The 21,360-nt window shown below is 44.0% G+C and overlaps 1 protein-coding gene across 1 annotated transcript in view; it reads left to right on the top strand.

Annotated features, from left to right (window-relative positions):
* The window catches only part of malrd1 (MAM and LDL receptor class A domain containing 1), a 272,050-nt gene that overhangs the window by 83,811 nt on the left and 166,879 nt on the right, over window positions 1-21,360 (top strand). The window contains exons 14-15 of the mRNA XM_078200291.1: window positions 9,781-10,072; window positions 17,852-18,097. Of these exons, the coding sequence (XP_078056417.1) occupies window positions 9,781-10,072; window positions 17,852-18,097 (538 nt within the window). The remainder of the gene's footprint in view (window positions 1-9,780; window positions 10,073-17,851; window positions 18,098-21,360) is intronic.

Here is a 21,360-nt window from a genome sequence, read left to right as displayed (position 1 = left end):
TTTGGGCTGATACAAGGACCAGAACAGATGCAGAATTGGAGGCTTTGGCAAACAAGCTTTTCAAGATATATGACAGATTCCGAACTAGACGAGAAGGCAGAGGCTGAACAAGTGAATGCACTTGCGTACTCAGTAGGTCCGATAGCCAATGACATCATTGACACCTGAAATCCTTTCATATCTACTTTAAGTAGTAATCAAGTTTTAGAGAGAGCAAAGTTCATTAACCGAGTCCATCAGCTCAGAGAATCGATTGATCCTTTCATAAACTAATTATACAGATCGGAGTTGTGACAACCGCAATCTTCAGGCAGAGTTCACATGAGACTGAATAGTAGTCAGAGTGGCTGATTTTGTCTTTCCAGACATACTGCAGGCAAAAGAAGATCTGACTCTAGAAAAAAAACATCCTAATAATCAGACAGCCTGAAATTTGCCAACAATCAATGGAACAAAGGAAGTGGGAGGTGCACAAATAGTCAGCAAAACCCTGTGGTTTTGTTCACTTGTAGCCTACCCCGCCAGCATGTATGTGGAGATGGCTCGGTGTCACCAAAGCTCTCCATGTCATTTCTTCTGACTGTCACTCTAAATTTGATCTCTCAGAATGTTCTCATTATCCTGTAGACGATTGAAGTCCTTGTGAAACAAGATCTGCTTTTTATTTCTCTGAAGACTTTACGGAACATATGTTACGAATACTAGAGGAGGTTATTTTTGGGACTGAAGAAATGCAGTCCTTGATGAGAACTACTCTCATCTCGTGTTATGAAGAGAAAGAGGAAATAGAAGAGATAAAAGCAAATGACTGCGGATGCTGGAATCTGAAACAAAAACAGAAAATAATGGAAAATCTCAGCAGGTCTGACAGCATCTGTGGAGAGAGAGTGGAGCCAAGGGTTTGAATCTGGAAGACTCGAAACGTTAACTCTGTTCTCTCTCCAAGATGCTGTCAGGAAATAGAAGAGGTTAGGTTGGAGGAACTTTAAAGTGAAAAGATGTTTGCTTCCAACATGTTTATTATGGGGTTTGAGGAACTAGAATGTCTGCCAATAAGTGCTTCAGAAAGCTGTACTCGGCCCTCGGCGGTCGTTGGGAAGTTACACTAATTGCTGACTAAAGACCGTCAGCTACTTCAGTCAGAAGAACAGTCCCAATCAATTAAAGTTACCATTTCCTTGCAACTATGCTTTTCAAGGCAGCATCACCATCGTCACATTAGTCAGGCAGCTCACTATTTTATAAAGAAATCCCACTTCACTACTAACCCAAGTATCTGAGGGTCAGTGTACAGTGATAAGAAAAAAAGTAGTGATCCAGGGCAGTAATGGGAACCAGCAACTCTGAACATTTTGATCAATTACTAAACCTGCCTGTCCCCTCAATTTACCCCATTAGTTGCAGGCTGTGGGCCTTTAAGAGGTGCTGGATTTTCCAGCCCCCAATCAAGATCTAAGTCCCTCATTTCAAGGCCTTGGTGTGTCAACAATCTTGTCAACTTAAAGGGAAAGACTCCCAATAGGATATTCAGCCCAGGCTACAATGAGCCAGCTCAGACCCGTTTTGCTAGACTACAAAATCTAGGTCTATGGAACTTCCCCCGAGCTGCTCCCAAGTGGGCAAAGAGGTGTCATTCTGATCCCATTGAGTATGAATGGAAAACTGCAATACACTTCCATTAAATGTCATTTAGCTCCAAATGGGTGAGTTGTTAAACAGGGAATGGAAAAAACTTGAGTTACACTCATTCATTCTCACAAATAAGCCAGTCCCACTGAGGTCAATGGCCATATGTGTTGCTCACCGCCGGTAATCCGTGGCAGGTATGTTCATCTTCAGCGGGAGCGGAAAATCCCACGGGCGGGAACGGCTGGAAAATCCCGGCCAGTATGTTATTTCCAGGTGACCATTTCCACTCAGAGTGTGGAATCCATTCATATTTAATTGAATATTTAGTGCCATTTCTCAGACAATTTCAGAGCCTTGCTTTGTGAACAGGCATCACCTGAATAAAATGGAACAACATATTTAAAAAGTGGTGTTTAGTATTTGCTAAACGATTGCTGCGCAGTGGACAATTGATTGATTATAGCCCCAATGATTGAGTACACTGACCAATGCACCAACATGACAGAAGCAGACATTTGTTAATGCATCAAATGAATAAAATGTGTAATATCTCCAGCTCAACCCTAGCAGCAATCTTTTCCTGAAATGCTACGTATGTTCAGGTTTGCAATCAAACAGCTTCCACCCCTTTCCAATAGACTGGAGATAGAGTGCACAAGGTCTTCAAATACATATTCAGTATGAGACTTACAATTGTTCTGGATCATGCATCTGTTTATAGCATTGTGAACTTGCCGTCAAAGGTGCATTGTGAACGTGTTGTCAACAGTGCATGGCAGAGATAACAAATGACAGCATTAACAGCATTTAATGTGCTGCTCTGAAAGTATTGTGGCTTTTGACCTTGATATTTAATGGCTTTACTTAGCAGCAAGTAGGAAAAACTTCTGGCAACTTTGAATTCCGTGGTGTAGAAGGACTGAGTTACAATAACTGGCGACCAGGGACTAACAATAATGGAGGTTTATAGATCACACTGAGCAGCTCTTACATGCTGTGTGCCTGTCCACGCTCTGGACAGAACTCCCACACTCCCGACACGTGACCCTTTTTGTACCTGTGTCATCCCAATGTCCCAAAAGCAGAGAGTGCAAGTATTTCGATTGTAACCTCTTTTTGCTTCGTCACCGCTTCATAAGGACGCCAGTTATGTTGGTTTCGAATCACAATGGGGATGGTGATCCCAGTGCGTCTAGAGAACATTGGCTGTGTGGATGAGAGCAGATCCTATCTTGATACATTTCGCAGGCTGAGGAGTGCAGCATAGATATCTGTGTGGTCCCAGACACATTTCTCAAGTCGATGCTTGGCTGAACGCACTATCCATTTGTGAAGTCATGAAATTTCGAACAAGCAAAGACTAGAGCAAGGAGTTCCTTCTCAATCTGGCTATAACAAGTCTCAGTGTCAGCGAGGGCCCTTGAAGCAAAGGCTATTGTTCTGCCATTCTGAATGTAGATTGCGCCAAGTCCATGCTGGGAAGAGTCCGCTGATAAGAATACAGGTTCTCAAACATTGAGGTATTGTAGCACCGGAAGGGCTGAGGGGCCTGCTTGAGCTAGTTAAACACAACAGTATGCTGCTCCTGCCAACACCATTGGACATCTTGATGGATTGCTTGACAAAGGAGTCAAGTGACCTCACTGTGGCAAGGAATGAACTTGGAAAGATAATTTGTCATACCAAGGAAACAATATAGAGTGTGTTTGTCCATGGGAACAGGTCTCTGTTATATAGCCATTGTCTTGTCTGGATCTGGCTTCACACCATCAGCTGTAAGTGGCCCACATAAGGAACTGGCTAACCCTGAATCTGCACTTCACAGGGTTGAGTTTCAACTGGATGGTCCTAATTCTGTCGAGGGCTAGACAAAGATATGCATCATGTTCTTGCATTGTATGACCCCAGAACAGGGTTGTCCTGCAAAGAGCTGCTCCATGCACAGTTGGAAGACCTCACTGCCAGTGGAGATCCCATAGAGCATGCAAGGAAAATGATATCTGCCCACTGGAGACATGAATGTGGTTAGTTTCAAGGATTCCTCATCTAACAGGATCTACCAGAACCTGCATCTTGCATCCAGAATGGTGAAAACCTTAGCATTTGGCCTGTCTGCTGTCACCTCTTCCATTGACTTCAAAGGGTGATGTGGTCTGAGCAATGCATTGTTTCAGTGAACTGGGTCAATGTAAATTCCATCCATGCCATCTCGCTTTACTGCAGCCACGATTACTGAAACCATTGTGTGGCCTGATCTATGGGGGCTATGAATCCAGTTTATCAATTACATTCTGCTTCATTGCTAGGGGTACTCTTCTCAGAGTACAGACCCATGGGTGGTACCAAGTCATTGAGCCCCATATGATATATTACAGGTAACTTCCCAATGACATCGCAGTTGAATGGGTCTTTGTACTCTATCATTTCTGACACAGCTACATTCCTGGTGCTGCAGAGTGTGTATGTTTGGACCAAGGGTGATTAGCCCCAGTATGATTCTTCCCAAAGGCCCAAAAGCAGCTTTACACTTTGGTCAACGAAGCTGCCCTGCGTGCAGTGGCAAGTAGTCACACTTGCTGTGTGGATAGTTTGTGCGCCATATGCCATGAGGTCCACTTGAGTGTTATGATCTGGTACAGCATATGGGTCAATTTCCCACAACAACTACATGGACAGGATGTTGCACTTTGCTCCAGTGTCAATCTTTATTTTTGGTCTTGCGTGGCGCAGGCACTGTTTAGTGTAGTAAAAATCTCACCCTTCTCCGTAATGGTGTAGACACTCTCACATTGGTGTTTTTGGAGGTTCAGTGCCTTGGTTACTCTGTTTGAGCTCCATTCATTTATCATGTTCATGCTCCAAGCCTTGGAGCAGTAATCGGCTGTGATGTGACTGGTGTCATTGGACAGGCTGTTGTGGTTTTGATCTGCCGGATTTCACAAAACAGTTCCATTTGCCACACATGTTGCAGCATTTATCAAACAGCAGACATATAGTTCTGTTCTGTGAGTGATGGCTACTGCAGCTGGGGCAGGGCCCTGTACTGTGACTCTTTGCTGCTTCTTTCAGACTGCTCATTCCACATACAGATGCTGATGGCAGATTCCAACATGAAATCTTTCTCACAAAGAAGCTGCTTGTGGATGATATCACTATAGACCTCAAACAATACGATCTAGCATAAGCTCGTTAGTGAGTGCATCGGGTGCACTTTTCTTTGCCAGGATTTTTAGAATCACGGCGTAGGACTGAATAGATTCATTAAATTTTTTGTTGGTAGTATTGAACACGTACCTATTGAGAGATCCTGTGGATGCTTAGCCCTATTTGCTTCAATCTATGCAAAGACTCCATTTTAAGATATTTCTGCCTCTGCAACTAACTCTGCTAAGCTGACCAATTGTAGCTGGCTTGGCTACATGTAGAATCAGAAGGCATGGTGGGTTAGCTAGAAATTGACTGCATTCCTGAAGGGTACACAATGCAGGCAAACAACAGCATAACAGCAGCTGCAACGATTGTTTTTCTAAATGGGGACAGCGTGTGAAAGACATTTCCAATAATGAGATAAGGGTTGAAATATAGTTTGGATTTTAGAGTGTTTCAGTTCAGTGTGTTCAAGTTCAGTACCGGGCCTGGCTGAGAAGCCAGTCTCCAAGTTCACTTTTCTTTGCTTCAGTCATGTTAATTTTTTTAAGTTCTGTTCAATAAAAGAAAACCTTTTTAAAACTCGGACCAATTGCTGTCCCTCCATCTCTTCAAATGAATGAGTGGACCAAACAGCTATTCAATATAATGTTCTTCAATGGCATGCATATGTGCTAGCAATATCCCGAGGTCTTCCTTCTTTTCCTTTGTTTGAAAAACAAAAGATTCAAATTTCTCAACCACCTCGAGGCCACTAAATTTAGGGGAGTCAGCGCCGATACTTCTTTGATTTGTCTGACAGGCTGGCAGCACAGTAGATACGCCACTCTTCTTCAAATTTTGTCCAGTTGCCTGTGATGTTTTCATCAAATACAAGCGGGTCAGTGCGGCAAAGTCCCTGTGCCATTCTGCCAACTCCTGGCACTATGGAGAGTATTGGGTTGCAATAACTGGTGACCAGGAACTAACAACAGTAGGCACTCATTAGCAGTAACTGAGCAGCTCTTGCAAGCTGTGTGTTTGCCGTGTTCCTAGGGAACTCCCGCGCTCCTGACACTTGACCCACTGCATCATCCCAGTGACCACCTGCTCCACACGTGGAGCCCCAACAGAGTTTTAAATCCAGAGGTCTTAATACCTGCTTTACCTTTAGAGGGGAACGGGTGCAAGTTGAAGGAAGGCACACCGTGGGTGGAAATTTCCACTCCCCCCCAGCGCGTGTTTCACGGCAACGGAGGCAGCCCATCATTGGCCAGTGGCAGAATCTTCTGGTCTGTCCGTTGTCAGTGAGGTTTTCCATTGAATGCACCCCTGACTGATGGGAAACCCACGAAGGGAGTGCGCCGTCAGCGGGACCGGAAGATCCCGCCAGCGTGAATGGCAAGAAGATTCTGGCCCATAGGTGTAAACCCTAGGGTGGGGATTTAATAAGACTTGGCTCCTTCCCACATGTTTTCTGAATCAGTTATCCCTGTAGTTAATGATGATCACAAAGGTAATTACAGATGAGGGATGTAATCAAAGATTAAATGCAAGAAATCTAGAATGGAGAGCAGGGGGAAATCATTTTACTTTACGCTGCAAATGTATTGTCAGAGTTCATGATTGAAGCAGAGATGATACCAACATTTCAGATAGGTGGTGGAAGGAAAGGGGAATAACAAAAATTGGAAAAGGGTCTGCACAAGACTACTGATTAAGTGAAGCATCAACATTAACACAAACTAGGTGAGCCAAATGGCCCGTTTCTGCAGTAATTTCTAATATTATCGCGGCAAACATACAGAACAACAGTCACGATCAGATTGTCATTGTTCAGCTGGCACAACATATCTCTGCATTATGTAACAATTTTAAGGGTTGTAAGATTCTGCGATGTGGAGCTGTATCCTTAAACTTAAGATAAATGAAGGGTGTCTTGTGAAGTCTGCTGGTCAGTAATCCTGGGTTGGTTAATTGTTAGAGATCAAAGGAAGGCTTAGATTGTTTTACTGGAGAAAATGTGCAAGTTTTACATTTAGTGACAATAGCAACAGCCTCTGAATTTAGAATGGGTAGACACTGAGTCCCCTAAAGTCCCAGAGAGGTAATGACAGCATTGGATTGTAAACAGTTATGTTGCAAACTGTCCATTTACTTCCAATGTGAAAGATAGTTGGGCTCGCAAGGATAACTAATTTGCATTTTATCTAGATATGAGGCTAATGTGTTTCATGTTGCCATGAGGAAGCTCTTTCTTGAGATCAGGTTACAGGCTTCCCTACGAGTCAGTGGATCATAGACAGACACATCTGGGCTGGGATTCTCCGGCCGCGCTCACCTGAAAACCGGAGAATCTCGCTCAACTTCACTGGACCTTTACATGGTCCGTCCCCCAACGGTAGAATTCAAGTGGCAGGCACAATGGGAGAATTCCGGCCATGGTCAGCAGAGGTAACGGCTGCTTGGCTTTGCAAAAAACCACAGCCCAGATACACGAGGAGATGCTCTCTAATTGAAGAGAAGTATTCTACAGCCTCCAAAGGATTCTGGAGGATTTATCCTGTCACGCCTGGGGGAAAAGAATCATCACAACCGTCTTTGGTGCTGGTTGTAGATTTCATAAACTCTGCAACAACTGAGGAAATCAACTGGACATTGTCACTTGGAGTTACAACTTGATGAAATGGGGAACCCATTGTAAGCCTGGAGCACCAGTGAACTGTTTACAATAAAGGACTCTAATTCTGTGTAGAGTGCGATGTGTGGTACATATAAAAGGGGAATGTTCTTTTCTGCGCTTAAAGTAAGGGTGCGATTTTTCAGCCGCGTGCACCCAAGGCTGGAAAATCGCACCCGAGCTCAACGGACCTTTAAATAAGTTTTCATTTATTTATTAGTCATAAGTAGGCTTACATTAACACTGCAATGAAGTTACTGTGAAAATCCCCTGGCCGCCACACTCCGGCACCTGTTCGGGTACACTGAGGGAGAATTTAGCATGGCCAATGCACCTAACCAGCACATCTTTAAGACTGTGAAAGGAAACAGGAGCACCCGGAGGAAACCCACGCAGACACGGGGAGAACGTGCAAACTCCACGCAGGCAGTGACCCAAGCTGGGAATCAAACCCAGGTCCCTGGCGCTGTGAGGCAGCAGTGCTAACCACTGTGCCACCACGCCATCTCATAAATGATCCGCCGATTTTTCTGTCTCGCCAGCTATGATTCCTGCGGCAGGCGGGATGGGAAATTTTCAGTCTATAAGTTGCCCACAACAGGAAAATAGTCCACAGTGGTCGGAATTTTCTGGTCTCGTCCAGCGCGGGACTCGAAATTGCCACTCAAAGTCAACGTCTTTATGGCTGGTCTGACACATTTTCCATCCCACCCACCATGAGTAGAACCAGATAGTCCCAACAGCATTTCTTTTTGGTTATTGGTTCTATTGGTTACAGGAAAGATTTTTATTGGTTACAAGAAAGATTTTAAAATGTACAAATCTAGTTGTATCATTCTTTCAGCTCATAACTGGAAGTTCAGTAACTTTTTAAAAGTTATTAGCCTCCCGGGAGATTGTGACAAGCCTGCAGACTCCTAGCAGGATTTTTAATTCATAGGTTGAGATAGGGAAGCTAGGATTTGCTAAAGTTTAAACGAACACAGTTGAGAAAGCTGTTAATAGACTATGTCCATTTATTGATAGATCCATTCACATACAAGAGGAAAAAGGTAATGCTGTAACATGTGGTCAGACTATGGATGGATAATTGCATTTAATTCTGAGAACTACACATTCGGAAATAAGTCAAGGTTTTAAAAAGTTTACAGAAGTGATTTAGAAAAATTGTACCAATTATATAGGACTGTGGGGGTGGAGCCAAACATCGAGGCTGGCCCGGGGAGGTCCAGTAGGCCAGCAATCGTGGGGTGGTTTCTGGAAGGCTGGCAATCAGGGGGGTTGCGGAGCAGGCCAGTGATCGGAGGCCAGCGATGGGGGCCAGTGTGCATGTGCCGATCTCCACACTGACAGACCAGCGCATGCACAGTGGCCCACAACATTATGTTGACGACCTCTCGGGCAGGAATAGGCCCCGCCCCCTGCTTTCCAGAGTCAGTCTGCATTGCACAGAGTGTCGGAGGTTCGTTCTGGTAATGCCCAAAAAAACAGATCGAAAATATTCCCATTTGCCTGCCCATTGGGCACTTAGTTTTGTTTTGGGAGAATCCCGGCCTATGTCTCATTCTTCCTTGATGGATTTGGTGACGAGAGTGGAAAGTCTTGCAAGAGACCCAAATCATGTTTTAGGTCGATGGAAAGTCTCATCACAATAGTCCCAACACCCCATGCAAGTTCCCAGGTTGCAGAGGCCTATTCTATGACGGGACATGGCCTCTCCACTGCAGACTGGCCTAGACAAGCCTTACAGTCTGTCTGCATGCTTCAGCAGCCACAGGCCACTCTGTAGACTGACCCCTCCTGCCACCCGCCCACCCCCGCAGTGATGGCCTGACTACAAAAGCCACTTTTAAGTTCAAATTTTACAGAAGTTGGAGTGAGGGCACCTCCATTTTAAAGCACCATCTCCTGTACTTATCTTCTGTTGCAAACTGGAAGCTCTCTAATGAGCCCTCCAGTTTCAAGAGCTCTGCTTAAACCATGCAACCTCCGAGGGCAAGTCGCAAAGAGCGACTGTTTCCCCACAAAGGGCAGATTTCTGACCCCCATTTCAGCCTGGAAGAGGAAGCCTGCCAGGGGAAGTGCTGCATCTTTTTTCTGCAGATTAATTTGGAATTTAGATTCCACCGTCCACATCACCTTTCTGTGCACAGGCTGTTACGGGTGGTTTTACATTTCTGGACCAGAATTGCGGTGCGTAACTTGTGCTGCTGTTAAACATATTGTTTTAGAGATGTGGACAAATAATAAAGTATTGATACTGTCTGTCCCTGCTGAAATGTACTGTATATTCTGAACCATTATTCAAAACCTCGTGCACATAATGCCATTCCTTCCTCTTGCAGATTATTTTCTATTACCATATGGCTGGAGATATCGTTGGATCATTAAAAGTATACCAAGTGACTTTGTCACGTTACCACACGTTACTTTTCAACTTGACTGGAGACCAAGGCCATTATTGGCAGCGAGCGAATATCACTCTCAGTGCTGACGAGGACTTTGAAGTAATGGTGGAAGGATGGGTCGGGAAGGGGTCAGGAGGTGTTATAGCACTTGATGACTTTACCTTCACCCAGGAATGCATCAGCTCCTCCCTCGCATTTCATACAGAACCGTCTCCACTTCCTCCAACAGGTACACGATGGCCACTTGAACTATGCAACCACATTTCCATCTTACTAGAGTAAGTCACTAGGTGACTTCAGAACATTTGACTGTTATCAAAATTGGACTGTAGGATCAATGGACTGATCAATGAACCCTGCCATATTTTCAATGCAAACAACTAGATTTCAAAAGGGGCTGGGTTTTCACTACTGAAGTGACCAACTCAAGTCAGGAATTAAACCCACCTTGATTTAACGGTACCTGTTAGACCCAGTTTTCCTTGCGAGGAAGTGGGGGTGGGATACAGTCACGCCTGTCGACCCTAGCAGATCACAGGGAGCCACAACAAGAAATTTCTTATTATTTTCCTCTGAGGTAGGCCTAAAAATGGGCATATTTGGGGATCCAGAGCAGAAAAATAAATTGGAATAGCTTTTACATGAAGTTTACTCAAGTTTTCCATTCAATTTGTACTCAAATCATTTTCAGAGCCAGGCAAACTTACACATTTTATGTGTTGTGTGTCTTGAATTTTTTATTCATTCATGGAACATGGGCATTGCTGGCTGGCCAGCATTTATTGCCCATCGCTAGTTGCCCTTGTTCAGAGGGCAGTTAAGAGTCAATCACATTGCTGTGGATCTGGAGTCACATGTAGGCCAGACCAAATAAGGATGGCAGATTTCCTTCCCTAAAGAACATTAGTGAACCAGATGGGTTTTTCCGACAATTGACAATGGTTTCATGGTCATCAGTAGGTTCTTAATTCCAGATTTCTTTTATTGAATTCAAGTTCCACCATCTGCTGGGGCAGGATTCGAACCCAGGTCCCCAGAACATTAGCTGAGTTTCTGGATTAATAGTCTCGTGATGGTACCATTGGACCATTCCCTGTCCAAGTCGCTCATTGGGTGGAATTTTATGCCCACAGGGTTTTACAGTCCCGCCAAAGTCAATGGCCTTTGAGCTGTGCACGGCATTTTAAAGCGCTGTCCCAGCAATGATGGGGCTATAAATTCTGCCCATTGTCTCCCACCTTTGTCATTCTCCAGCACAGTCTGGTCATCCTCCTCAAGACAGAGAGCCATAGGTTTGACCATTTCTGATGCAACTAGCCTGGTCATCCATCACATTTGGCTGAACTGTGTTATATATTTTTTTGTCTTGCTCTCTTCACCTAGAATGTTTAATACCCCATGATGTCTATAACTTATCTGTTGGGATTATGGTGGATCAACATAAAACCCTCACAGAAATTCATCCCCCATGTATAACTAACTTAAAAATAACTTGGTTATGTTGAAATTTAAGCATATTCACATTACAAAATCCAAAAATTAAAAGTAAAAAAAAAATGAAGTTTAACATCAATCAGTTGTTTTCTGATAGTTAACCAAACAGCAGTGCATGGCAATGTATGCTAAATAGTGTGGCTTTTGACATTTTACCTCATATCCTTCATACAAAGTTAATATTTTTCGACATACTCCAAAGATGTGCGGGTTAGGTGGATTGGCCATGCTAAATTAACACTAGTGTCAGGGGGATTAGCCGGGTAAATATGAGGGGTTATGAGTATAGGGCCTGAGTGAGATTGTGCTCAGTACAGACTAGATGGGCTGAATGGCCTCCTTCAGTACTGTTGGGAATCTATGACTCCAGTGCATCCACACAAAATCAAAATGGAATTTACTCTCACTGATAACAATTCCATTTACACTGGTTATTGCTTTTTCCACATTATGAGGGAAGCTGTTACCTCAAAATATGGGCAGCAAGGTGGCACAGTGGTTAGCACTGCTAACTTACAGTGCCAGCAACCTGGGTTCAGTTCCAACCTTGGGGTGACTGTGTGGAGTTTTCGCGTTCTCCCATGTCTGCATGGGTTTCCTTCAGTTTCCTCCCACTGTCCAAAAATGTGTAGGTTAGGTGGATTAGCCATGGCAAATTGTTCCTTAGTATTCCAAGATGTATAGGTTAGGGGGATTAGCAGGGTAAATGCATGAGGTTGCAGGGATTGAGCCTGGTTAGGATACTCTGTCAGAGAGTTCGTGCAGACCTGATGGATCAAATGGCCTCTTTCTGCGCTGTGAGGATTCAATGATTAAGGTCACTGGTAAAATAGTGGGAAGTTGGTCCTGTTTTTGATGTCCGCCTGGCGCACTCAAGCACATTGAAAACTATAATAAACTAAATACTAACATTCAAAATGAATGAAATTCAGCCACAGGCTGAGAGAAGTTAGCTTCTCAGAAGATCTTTTCAGTATTCATCCAAAGAACAAGATTTCATTCTGTTGAAATAGAGGCATTGATATTAAAAATTGTTTTACTGTTGTTAAGCTTCAGCTGAAAAGAACACATTTCATTGTGCCTTTATCTATTAATGAATCATGTCTCATTCTTTGTAAATAAAAAATTCTAAAGAAAGGGTGAACAGTATTGATGTGAGGGGAATACTGAAGGAGACATTTTTCAGGTTCTAGAAAATTTGTAACCCTAAAACAGGGCGGCACAGTGGTTAGCCTCACAACGCCAGGGACCCAGGTTCGATTCCCAGCTTGGGTCACTGTCTGTGTGGAGTTTGCACATTTTCCCTGTGTCTGCGTGGATTTCCACCGGGTGCTCTGATTTCCTTCCACAATCCGAAAGATGTGCTGGCTAGGTGAATTGGCCATACTAAATTCTCCCTCAGTGTACCCGAACAGGCGCCAGAATATGGTGACTAGGGGATTTTCACAGTAACTTAATTGAAGTGTTAATGTAAGCCTATTTGTGACTAATAAATAAATTTTTACTTTAAAGTGAAGTAAAGTGAAGTAAAAGTCCCATAGAATCATAGAATAGTATCACAGCACAGAAGGATGCCATTTTGCGTCCATGAAGAGCCAGATTGAAATTGGCATTGACCATGTAAGATCACGGTCAGATCTGATAAGTCAGATTCAGCTTTCATGAATATGCTATTAGAAGCCTGTTTCTGACAGTAGTAGTCAGTCCAGACAGTGAAACACACTGAGGGTCACAGCATTTGAACTCAATAAAGGCGGGTGATGATTTTAGCATGAAGTTGCCTCACGTTATATTTTTCTTTGTTTTTGTTATAGTATCAACTAAAAATCAGCATTTTTAAAAAACAAAATGTTTGGAAATATATTAAAGACTGACTAATATCCTATCAATAAATATGGCAAGAGGTGACCATCATGGTAATATCTACTATACTGTAAACTAACATGGTGACAACATCAAACTGAAAGTGGAAAGAATCACCCACCACCTTTCTACAAATCCTATTTTTAAACATTAGAAACAGCTGGACATTTATATAAAAGTTTCTAGATCATGCTTAAGACTGGAGTACTGGAGTTTGAACAATGTCAGAAGCAATTTTGATTCATATCACATTGTTAATGGAGGATGCACAAGGCTGATTGTGTCCAATTTGACTGCTAGTATCATGGAGGAGAATGTTTAATTGCAATTAAAACTTCTGAACCTAATTTGAAAAGAATTATAAACTAGTTTTGGATCATTGGGCGCGATCTTCCAAGCAACCCGCCACGCGTTTCGCAGCGGTGGAAGTGTCCCACCATGGGTCGGTGGCTGTATCTTCCGGATCTTTTAGTCCTGTCATTGTCAATGGGTTTCCTGTTGAATGCACCCCTTGCCACCGGGAAACCCATAGAGGGAGTGCAGCATCGGCGCGATAGCATAATCCCCTTAATAGGTGGAAATACAGGACAGGGGCAAATTAGTGTACAAAAGTATTTAAACTTGTGCAGAAAAGGTAGGTTATGTTTAAGAACATAAGAACATAAGAAATAGGAGCAGGAGTAGGCCATCTAGCCCCTCGAGCCTGCCCCGCCATTCAATAAGATCATGGCTGATCTGACGTGGATCAGTACCACTTACCCGCCTGATCCCCATAACCCTTAATTCCCTTACCGATCAGGAATCCATCCATCCGCGCTTTAAACATATTCAGCGAGGTAGCCTCCACCACCTCAGTGGGCAGAGAATTCCAGAGATTCACCACCCTCTGGGAGAAGAAGTTCCTCCTCAGCTCTGTCTTAAACCGACCCCCCTTTATTTTGAGGCTGTGTCCTCTAGTTTTAACTTCCTTACTAAGTGGAAAGAATCTCTCCGCCTCCACCCTATCCAGCCCCCGCATTATCTTATAAGTCTCCATAAGATCCCCCCTCATCCTTCTAAACTCCAACGAGTACAAACCCAATCTCCTCAGCCTCTCCTCATAATCCAAACCCCTCATCTCCGGTATCAACCTGGTGAACCTTCTCTGCACTCCCTCCAATGCCAATATATCCTTCCTCATATAAGGGGACCAATACTGCACACAGTATTCCAGCTGCGGCCTCACCAATGCCCTGTACAGGTGCATCAAGACATCCCTGCTTTTATATTCTATCCCCCTCGCAATATAGGCCAACATCCCATTTGCCTTCTTGATCACCTGTTGTACCTGCAGACTGGGCTTTTGCATCTCATGCACAAGGACCCCCAGGTCCCTTTGCACGGTAGCATGTTTTAATTTGTTTCCATTGAGATAGTAATCCCATTTGTTATTATTTCCTCCAAAGTGTATAACCTCGCATTTCTCAACGTTATACTCCATTTACCATATCCTCGCCCACTCACTCAGCCTGTCCAAATCTCTCTGCAGATCTTCTCCGTCCTCCACACGATTCACTTTTCCACTTATCTTTGTGTCGTCTGCAAACTTCGTTACCCTACACTCCGTCCCCTCCTCCAGATCATCTATATAAATGGTAAACAGTTGTGGCCCGAGTACCGATCCCTGCGGCACGCCACTAGTTACCTTCCTCCAACCGGAAAAACACCCATTTATTCCGACTCTTTGCTTCCTGTCGGATAGCCAGTCCCCAATCCACTTTAACACACTACCCCCAACTCCGTGTGCCCTAATCTTCTTCAGCAGCCTTTTATGGGGCACCTTATCAAACGCCTTTTGGAAATCCAAAAACACCGCATCCACCGGTTCTCCTCCATCAACCGCCCTAGTCACATCTTCATAAAAATCCAACATGTTCGTCAAGCACGACTTTCCCCTCATGAATCCATGCTGCGTCTGATTGATCGAACCATTTCTATCCAGATGCCCTGCTATCTCCTCTTTAACAATGGATTCCAGCATTTTCCCTACTACAGACGTTAAGCTGACCGGCCTATAGTTACCCGCCTTTTGTCTCCTTCCTTTTTTAAACAGCGGCGTAACATTAGCCGTTTTCCAATCAACCGGCACTACCCCAGAATGCAACGAGTTTTGATAAATAATCACTAACGCATCCACTATTACCTCTGACATTTCTTTCAATACCCTGGGATGCATTCCATCCGGACCCGGGGACTTGTCCACCTTCAGTCCCATTAGTCTACCCAGCACTGCCTCTCTGGTAACATTAATCGTATTAAGTATTTCTCCTGCTGCCAACCCTCTATCGTTAATATTTGGCAAACTATTTGTGTCCTCCACCGTGAAGACCGACACAAAAAACTTATTTAAAGACTCAGCCATATCCTCATTTCCCACTATTAACTCCCCCCTCTCGTCCTCCAAGTGTCCAACATTCACTCTAGCCACTCTATTCCTTTTTATATATTTATAAAAACTTTTACTATCATTTTTTATATTAATTGCTAGCCTAGCTTCATAGTCTATCCTTCCTTTCTTTATCGCTTTCTTAGTCTCTCTTTGTTGTTTCTTAAATTTTTCCCAATCACTTGTTTCTCCACTATTTTTGGCCACTCTGTACGCAGCTGTTTTTATTTTAATACTCTCCTTTATTTCCTTCGTTATCCACGGCTGGTTCTCCCTTTTCTTACAATCCTTGTTTTTTGCTGGAATATATTTTTGCTGAGAACTGAAAAGGATCTCCTTAAAAATCCTCCACTGTTCCTCAGCTATCCTACCTGCCAGCCTGCTCTCCCAGTCTACCTTAGCCAATTCATCCCTCATCCTATCATATTTCCCTCTGTTCAAACAGAGGACACTGGTTTGAGACCAAACTTTCTCCTCTTCCATCTGAATCAGAAATTCGACCATATTGTGGTCACTAGACCCAAGAGGGTCCTTCACAATAAGATCCTTAATTCTACCTGCCTCGTTACACAATACCAGATCCAAAATAGCTCGTTCCCTCGTCGGTTCCGTAACATGCTGTTCAAGGAAACTATCCCGACAGCATTCTAAGAACTCTTCCTCCATTCCACCCTTACCGACTTGAGTCTGCCAGTCAATGTGCATGTTGAAGTCCCCCATGATTATTGCCGTTCCGTTTTTACACGCATCCCTTATCTGCTTGTTTATAGCCCTCCCTACCTCAACATTATTATGCTTCGTATAAATATATAATATATGAAGATATTATGCACTATAAATGAAAGACAGATAAGAAAATTGAGATGTGCTGCTGGGTGTCAAAAACCTTAATTAAAAAGCTAAAAATGGAAATGTTGAAGAATATTAAATGAACCGTTACCTGTAATTGAAAAGCATCTTCTTTGTTATCGCTAGATAGAGAGAACTGTTATCAGAGATCCTAGCACTGGTGCCAGTACTGGAACTTTCCATGGACCTGAAGGTTTGCAGGGATCCCTGGAACAACAGGAATGCACCTGGAGGCAAAACACAATTCCATAATTTTCTTCTCCCAGGATGAGCATCTCAGAACTTCAAAGAATATGCATGAAGCTTTGAGATTTTTTTTTTCCAGACTTAGCTCTGTCAGAGAGAGAAAAGTGTCTGTTGAGCTTGAGGGGGGGCCGCTCCAAGAGGCAAGGCAAGGAGGGAGGTCTTTATGAACTACCATAGCCAATACAGGGATCGAACCTGCACTCTTGGCATCATTCTGCATTACACTGTAGCCATCTAGCCAACTGGGCTAGCCAACCCCCACATTCAATACAAACATGTAAATATTAAGTAAAATTTGTGAATAAATGCACAACATGGTGTTGCCTCATCTTTAGAGATGCGGAATATCCCAGGTATGATATATGTAGTTGATTTCAGTTAGGGTGCTAGGAGAGACACTGTGATTAGCCTCTGTGTTCCAAAGCTGAAAATGATTTAAAATTAAGGACCCCACACAATGTTGATGCCTGCTAGAATTTGTTGGCAATAGGTGAGAACTGGATCAGCTGCAGCTGGTTTCATTCCTTAGTCAAAGAGCCTGACAATGCTGACTACAGAAAAAAAATCACTAACATTGGTGAGGTACCAGCGATGGATATTAAACCTGCAACTCATCCAAACTCACTGTTGTGGTAGTGCGGGAGAGGGTTCTGCCACTTTATGGTGTTGCTTAGGAGGGCAGTTAAGTTACATTGGAAATTTGTGGGTGGCCAGTAGAGTTTTCTGTACTTGCTGTCCCTTTAATTTCTGGAAAAGTAAAAATTCTGAGTGAAGGTTGTTTGATATAAATAGGTTATTATAGCATTTCAGAATAAAAGTTAAAAACAATTGTGCCAGCTGTTCAGAAATTTACATTTTTTAAGCCGGAGTAAGTTTTCACTTAGGTAAGATGTTACTGAGATAAGAAATCGTAATGATAGCACTGATTAAATGAGAATTTTCCTTTAGAGATTCCCTTCTGTTGATCACATTCAATGGCATAAAGAGCCCTGAGGCAATAATGAATGTGTTAATGGAAGTAGGCCCTACTGAAAGCTAAGCAATCCAACAGCCATTGACTGCAAGTGACACTTCAGTGATCCCTTTGTAACCTGTTTAAACTTATTCATGGGAATTCCTTGTTCTTTACAGGACGCTGCCCACAAGGTTACTTGGAGTGCCAGAATGGAAACTGCTACCTACCGGGACAGAGATGTGATTTTGTAAATGACTGCAGCGATAATACAGATGAGAAAGAATGTGGAACATCCTGCACCTTTGAAAGTGGGCAATGCGGTTGGAAAAATTCCCTGGCAGATAACTTTGATTGGATCTTGGGGCAGGGTTCATTTCAGAGTTTTCGACCGACAAAAGATCAGAGCCTAGGAAATGAGAATGGTAATTAAGTACCTTATGTAACATTCTAATATACTATAAAGGAAGACGAGAACTGTTTGAACTTGTAGTTACTGATCATGTTTGGCAAATGTTTTACAATTGTTTGCCAGACTTGGTGGCACAATTTATAGAATCCCTACAGTGCAGAAGGAGGCCATTCAGCCCATCAACTCTTCAAATTAGATTGGTATTTGATGATCGGCATAGACATGGAGGGCTGAAGGGCCTGTTTCTGTGCTGTATGCCTCTATGACTCTACAAGGCTTATGCCACTGGATTTCTTACATCTAATGGAAAGGACAGACGGGGCAGATTCTCTGGCCTCCCAGCTGCATGTGGGAAGCAGCCGCTCGCCAGTGGCAGGATCTTCTGGTCCCGCTGCTGCCAATGGGATTTCCCATAGCAGGGGTGCGCATCAGCGGGACTGGAAGATCCACCAGCACGGAAGGCCAGAGAATTCCGGGCAGGGTCTTGATCTCATCCAACCTCCCACTGTCCAACACTCGAGTGTTTGCTTTGATATTTGTGCACATGGGCTTGAACCTACACCTTTTTGGCTCAGGGGGCAAGGTTACTGCCCATCGAGCCTCCGACATGCCCATTTTGGGTGTGTATAAATTTCTCCCTCCAGGCATTAAAGCAAAGGGAAATAGCTACATCTTCACTACTCCAGCAAACCTCAGCATTCTTTTGTGTCGGACATAAGGCATGTCAAAAAAGCAACTATCGACTGAACAACATGCTGATTTCTAGATCTGCTCTTTAAGATGCAATAGATGCTATTTATGGCAAACTGAGTTTTCCATAGGTGCTACACACAATGTGAACCGCTGTTTGAAATATCCCTCTCAGGTTATGGTAATTAGATTGAGAAAGTTAATTGAACATACTTTATCTAACGCAAAGGCTTCTGATAGAGTCACAAGCCGTCCCTTGAAATCTGTTCCAGTGTCAGGGAGAAGATTGCGTGCTGACACAAGATGTGGAGATGCCGGCGTTGGATTGGGGTAAACACAGTAAGAAGTCTCACAACACCAGGTTAAAGTCCAACAGGTTTATTTGGTAGCACAGGCCACTAGCTTTCGGAGCGTTGCCCCTTCGTCAGGTGAGTGGGAGTTCTGTTCACAAACAGGTCATATAAAGACACAAACTCAATTTACAAAATAATGGTTGAAATGCGAGTCTTTACTGGAATAAAGCCTGCTGACACAAGAGCAGGCTTTATTAAGCCGGTCACTGGCAGTTTCAGCAAGCTCCATGTTGTTCAGTGTCAAGCAACTGCTGCTGAAGCTCTCCACCTCCAAGTGTTAGAGCTACATATCATTGGGGCGTCCTGTGTGTTCATGATCTGGTCAAAAGCACCATAACAGTTGGTTGAACTCTTTTCAGTACTCTAACAGCAGACCCTTGGCGATTCCTAATCCTGAGCTGTACCAATTAATCTATGTGTAAACACTGAGCATTTGGGGAGGTGGTGTTTTCTAGACAAACAAAGGGCAAAGAGGAACTTGTTTTGAAGATTCTTTAATGTGGGAATCTTTTCACCACGTACCAGACATGCTCCTAACCAAAGCAAAAATTCAAATCATGCAGATTAAAGGTTTCCTTACCAACTGTATGATTTTTAAGCTATTAAAGAGTCTCCCATTGCAACCATCATCCACCTGCTTCAAGTCCTGAGACAAGAAAAGATCGTGCGCTGAATGTAAAGATAACTGATTAGTGTGCTAGCTGTTTAGCCAACACTGCACTTGCTAGCACAGAACAGGAGCAGGCTTTTACAGGCAGCTGGTGAATGCACTAAAATGGTCAACATTAGATTTCAAATCATGAGCTCGGATCTGCCTCCTTTTTCTCAATTCATATCTCTTAACATCTGGCTAGACGCAACATGATAGCAGAAGGCTTCATTGAAGGTTTTGACAACTTGTCTGAATTACTGACCATTCAGCATAGGTGCAGCCAAATATGGTTATGCTTTCCGTGTTTCCACTTTTTCTTAATCCTTGTGCCAGGTGATCAATGGGGACAAGTAGTGAGCTGGCACTCAGGCCTCCATAGTGTATCTGTGCTTATGAATGAGCCGAGACGGCTGTCCTGTATTTATGTCACTTTCTTTATGGAAGTGCTTGCTTTCTTTGCTGATTTTAGCAATTCCCAGATCAAAAGTACGGCACTGTCCTTTCTTTCAGGCATGATGTGGAGATGCCAGTGTTGGACTGGGGTGGGCACAGTAAGAAAACTCACAACACCAGGTTAAAGTCCAATCGGTTTATTTGGAATCACAAGCTTTCGGAGCACTGCCCCTTCATCAGGTGAGTCCTGATTGCGTGCTGACACAAGATGTCATCAGGTTGGACTTTAACCGGGTGTTGTGAATTTTCTTTCAGACTGTGAGGAAGCTCTTTGCTTGATTCACTATCCATTTTGTAAATTGGTTGCTGATTGTAAGATTAGCAGCTGTGGCTGGCAAGGATTGACTCCTTGGCCACAGTTTAATTTAAATAAAATGTCTTTATGAGGTTAATGATCTCTGCATTATTGCCCAAATCATGTGAAAATTGGCTCAGAGACAGTTAGATCAGGGCCAGAAGTGCTGGCGGGAACCTCTGGTCCTGCTGACGGCGCACCCCGCTGTGCGTTTACCCGCGGCGTGAGGTGGAATCAATGGGAAACCCCATTGACAGTGGCAGGACCAGGAGACCCCTCCACCAGCAAATGGTGCACTGCCTTCCCCCATAAGAAACACACGGCAGGGAGGCCAGAGAATCCTGCCCCAGGAGAGGCTAAAAGCCTGGTGTGGTGCTCTAGCAGTGCAAAGGGCTGGGAGGCATCAGCAGAGACCATTTAGCGGGTTCCTCGCTAGACGCCATGGCCTCCACGCACCTCCGGCTCCAAGATTTTTTTAAATTTAAATTTCCATCCAAGACTGAAGTCTCCCCAGGCTTGCTAGCGCGTCCCCCCCACCAGGCGTGGTTCCCTCCAGTGTGGTTTACAAGAACTCCCCACTAACAGGGAGCTGGTGGCCTGACCCTGCTGGAGGGAACAGATGTCATTGAGCCCCCCCCCCCAGGATGTCAGGGGTAATGGCAGGATTCACATTGGGCAGTGCCGGCCTGGCCCCCTGGCACTGCCCAAGCGGCAAAATGGCAATGCCCAAGGAGCAGCTTGGCACTGCCCACTGGGAATCAGGAAGTGCCAAGGGAATGGGGCCAGAATGGGTGTGGCCTATTGGGGTAGGGCCTATGGGAGGTGAGCGGTGG

Source organism: Mustelus asterias, chromosome 2 (assembly GCF_964213995.1).
Source record: "Mustelus asterias chromosome 2, sMusAst1.hap1.1, whole genome shotgun sequence".
Taxonomy (NCBI): Eukaryota; Metazoa; Chordata; class Chondrichthyes; order Carcharhiniformes; family Triakidae; genus Mustelus; species Mustelus asterias.
This window is presented reverse-complemented; position numbering and strand designations above follow the sequence as displayed.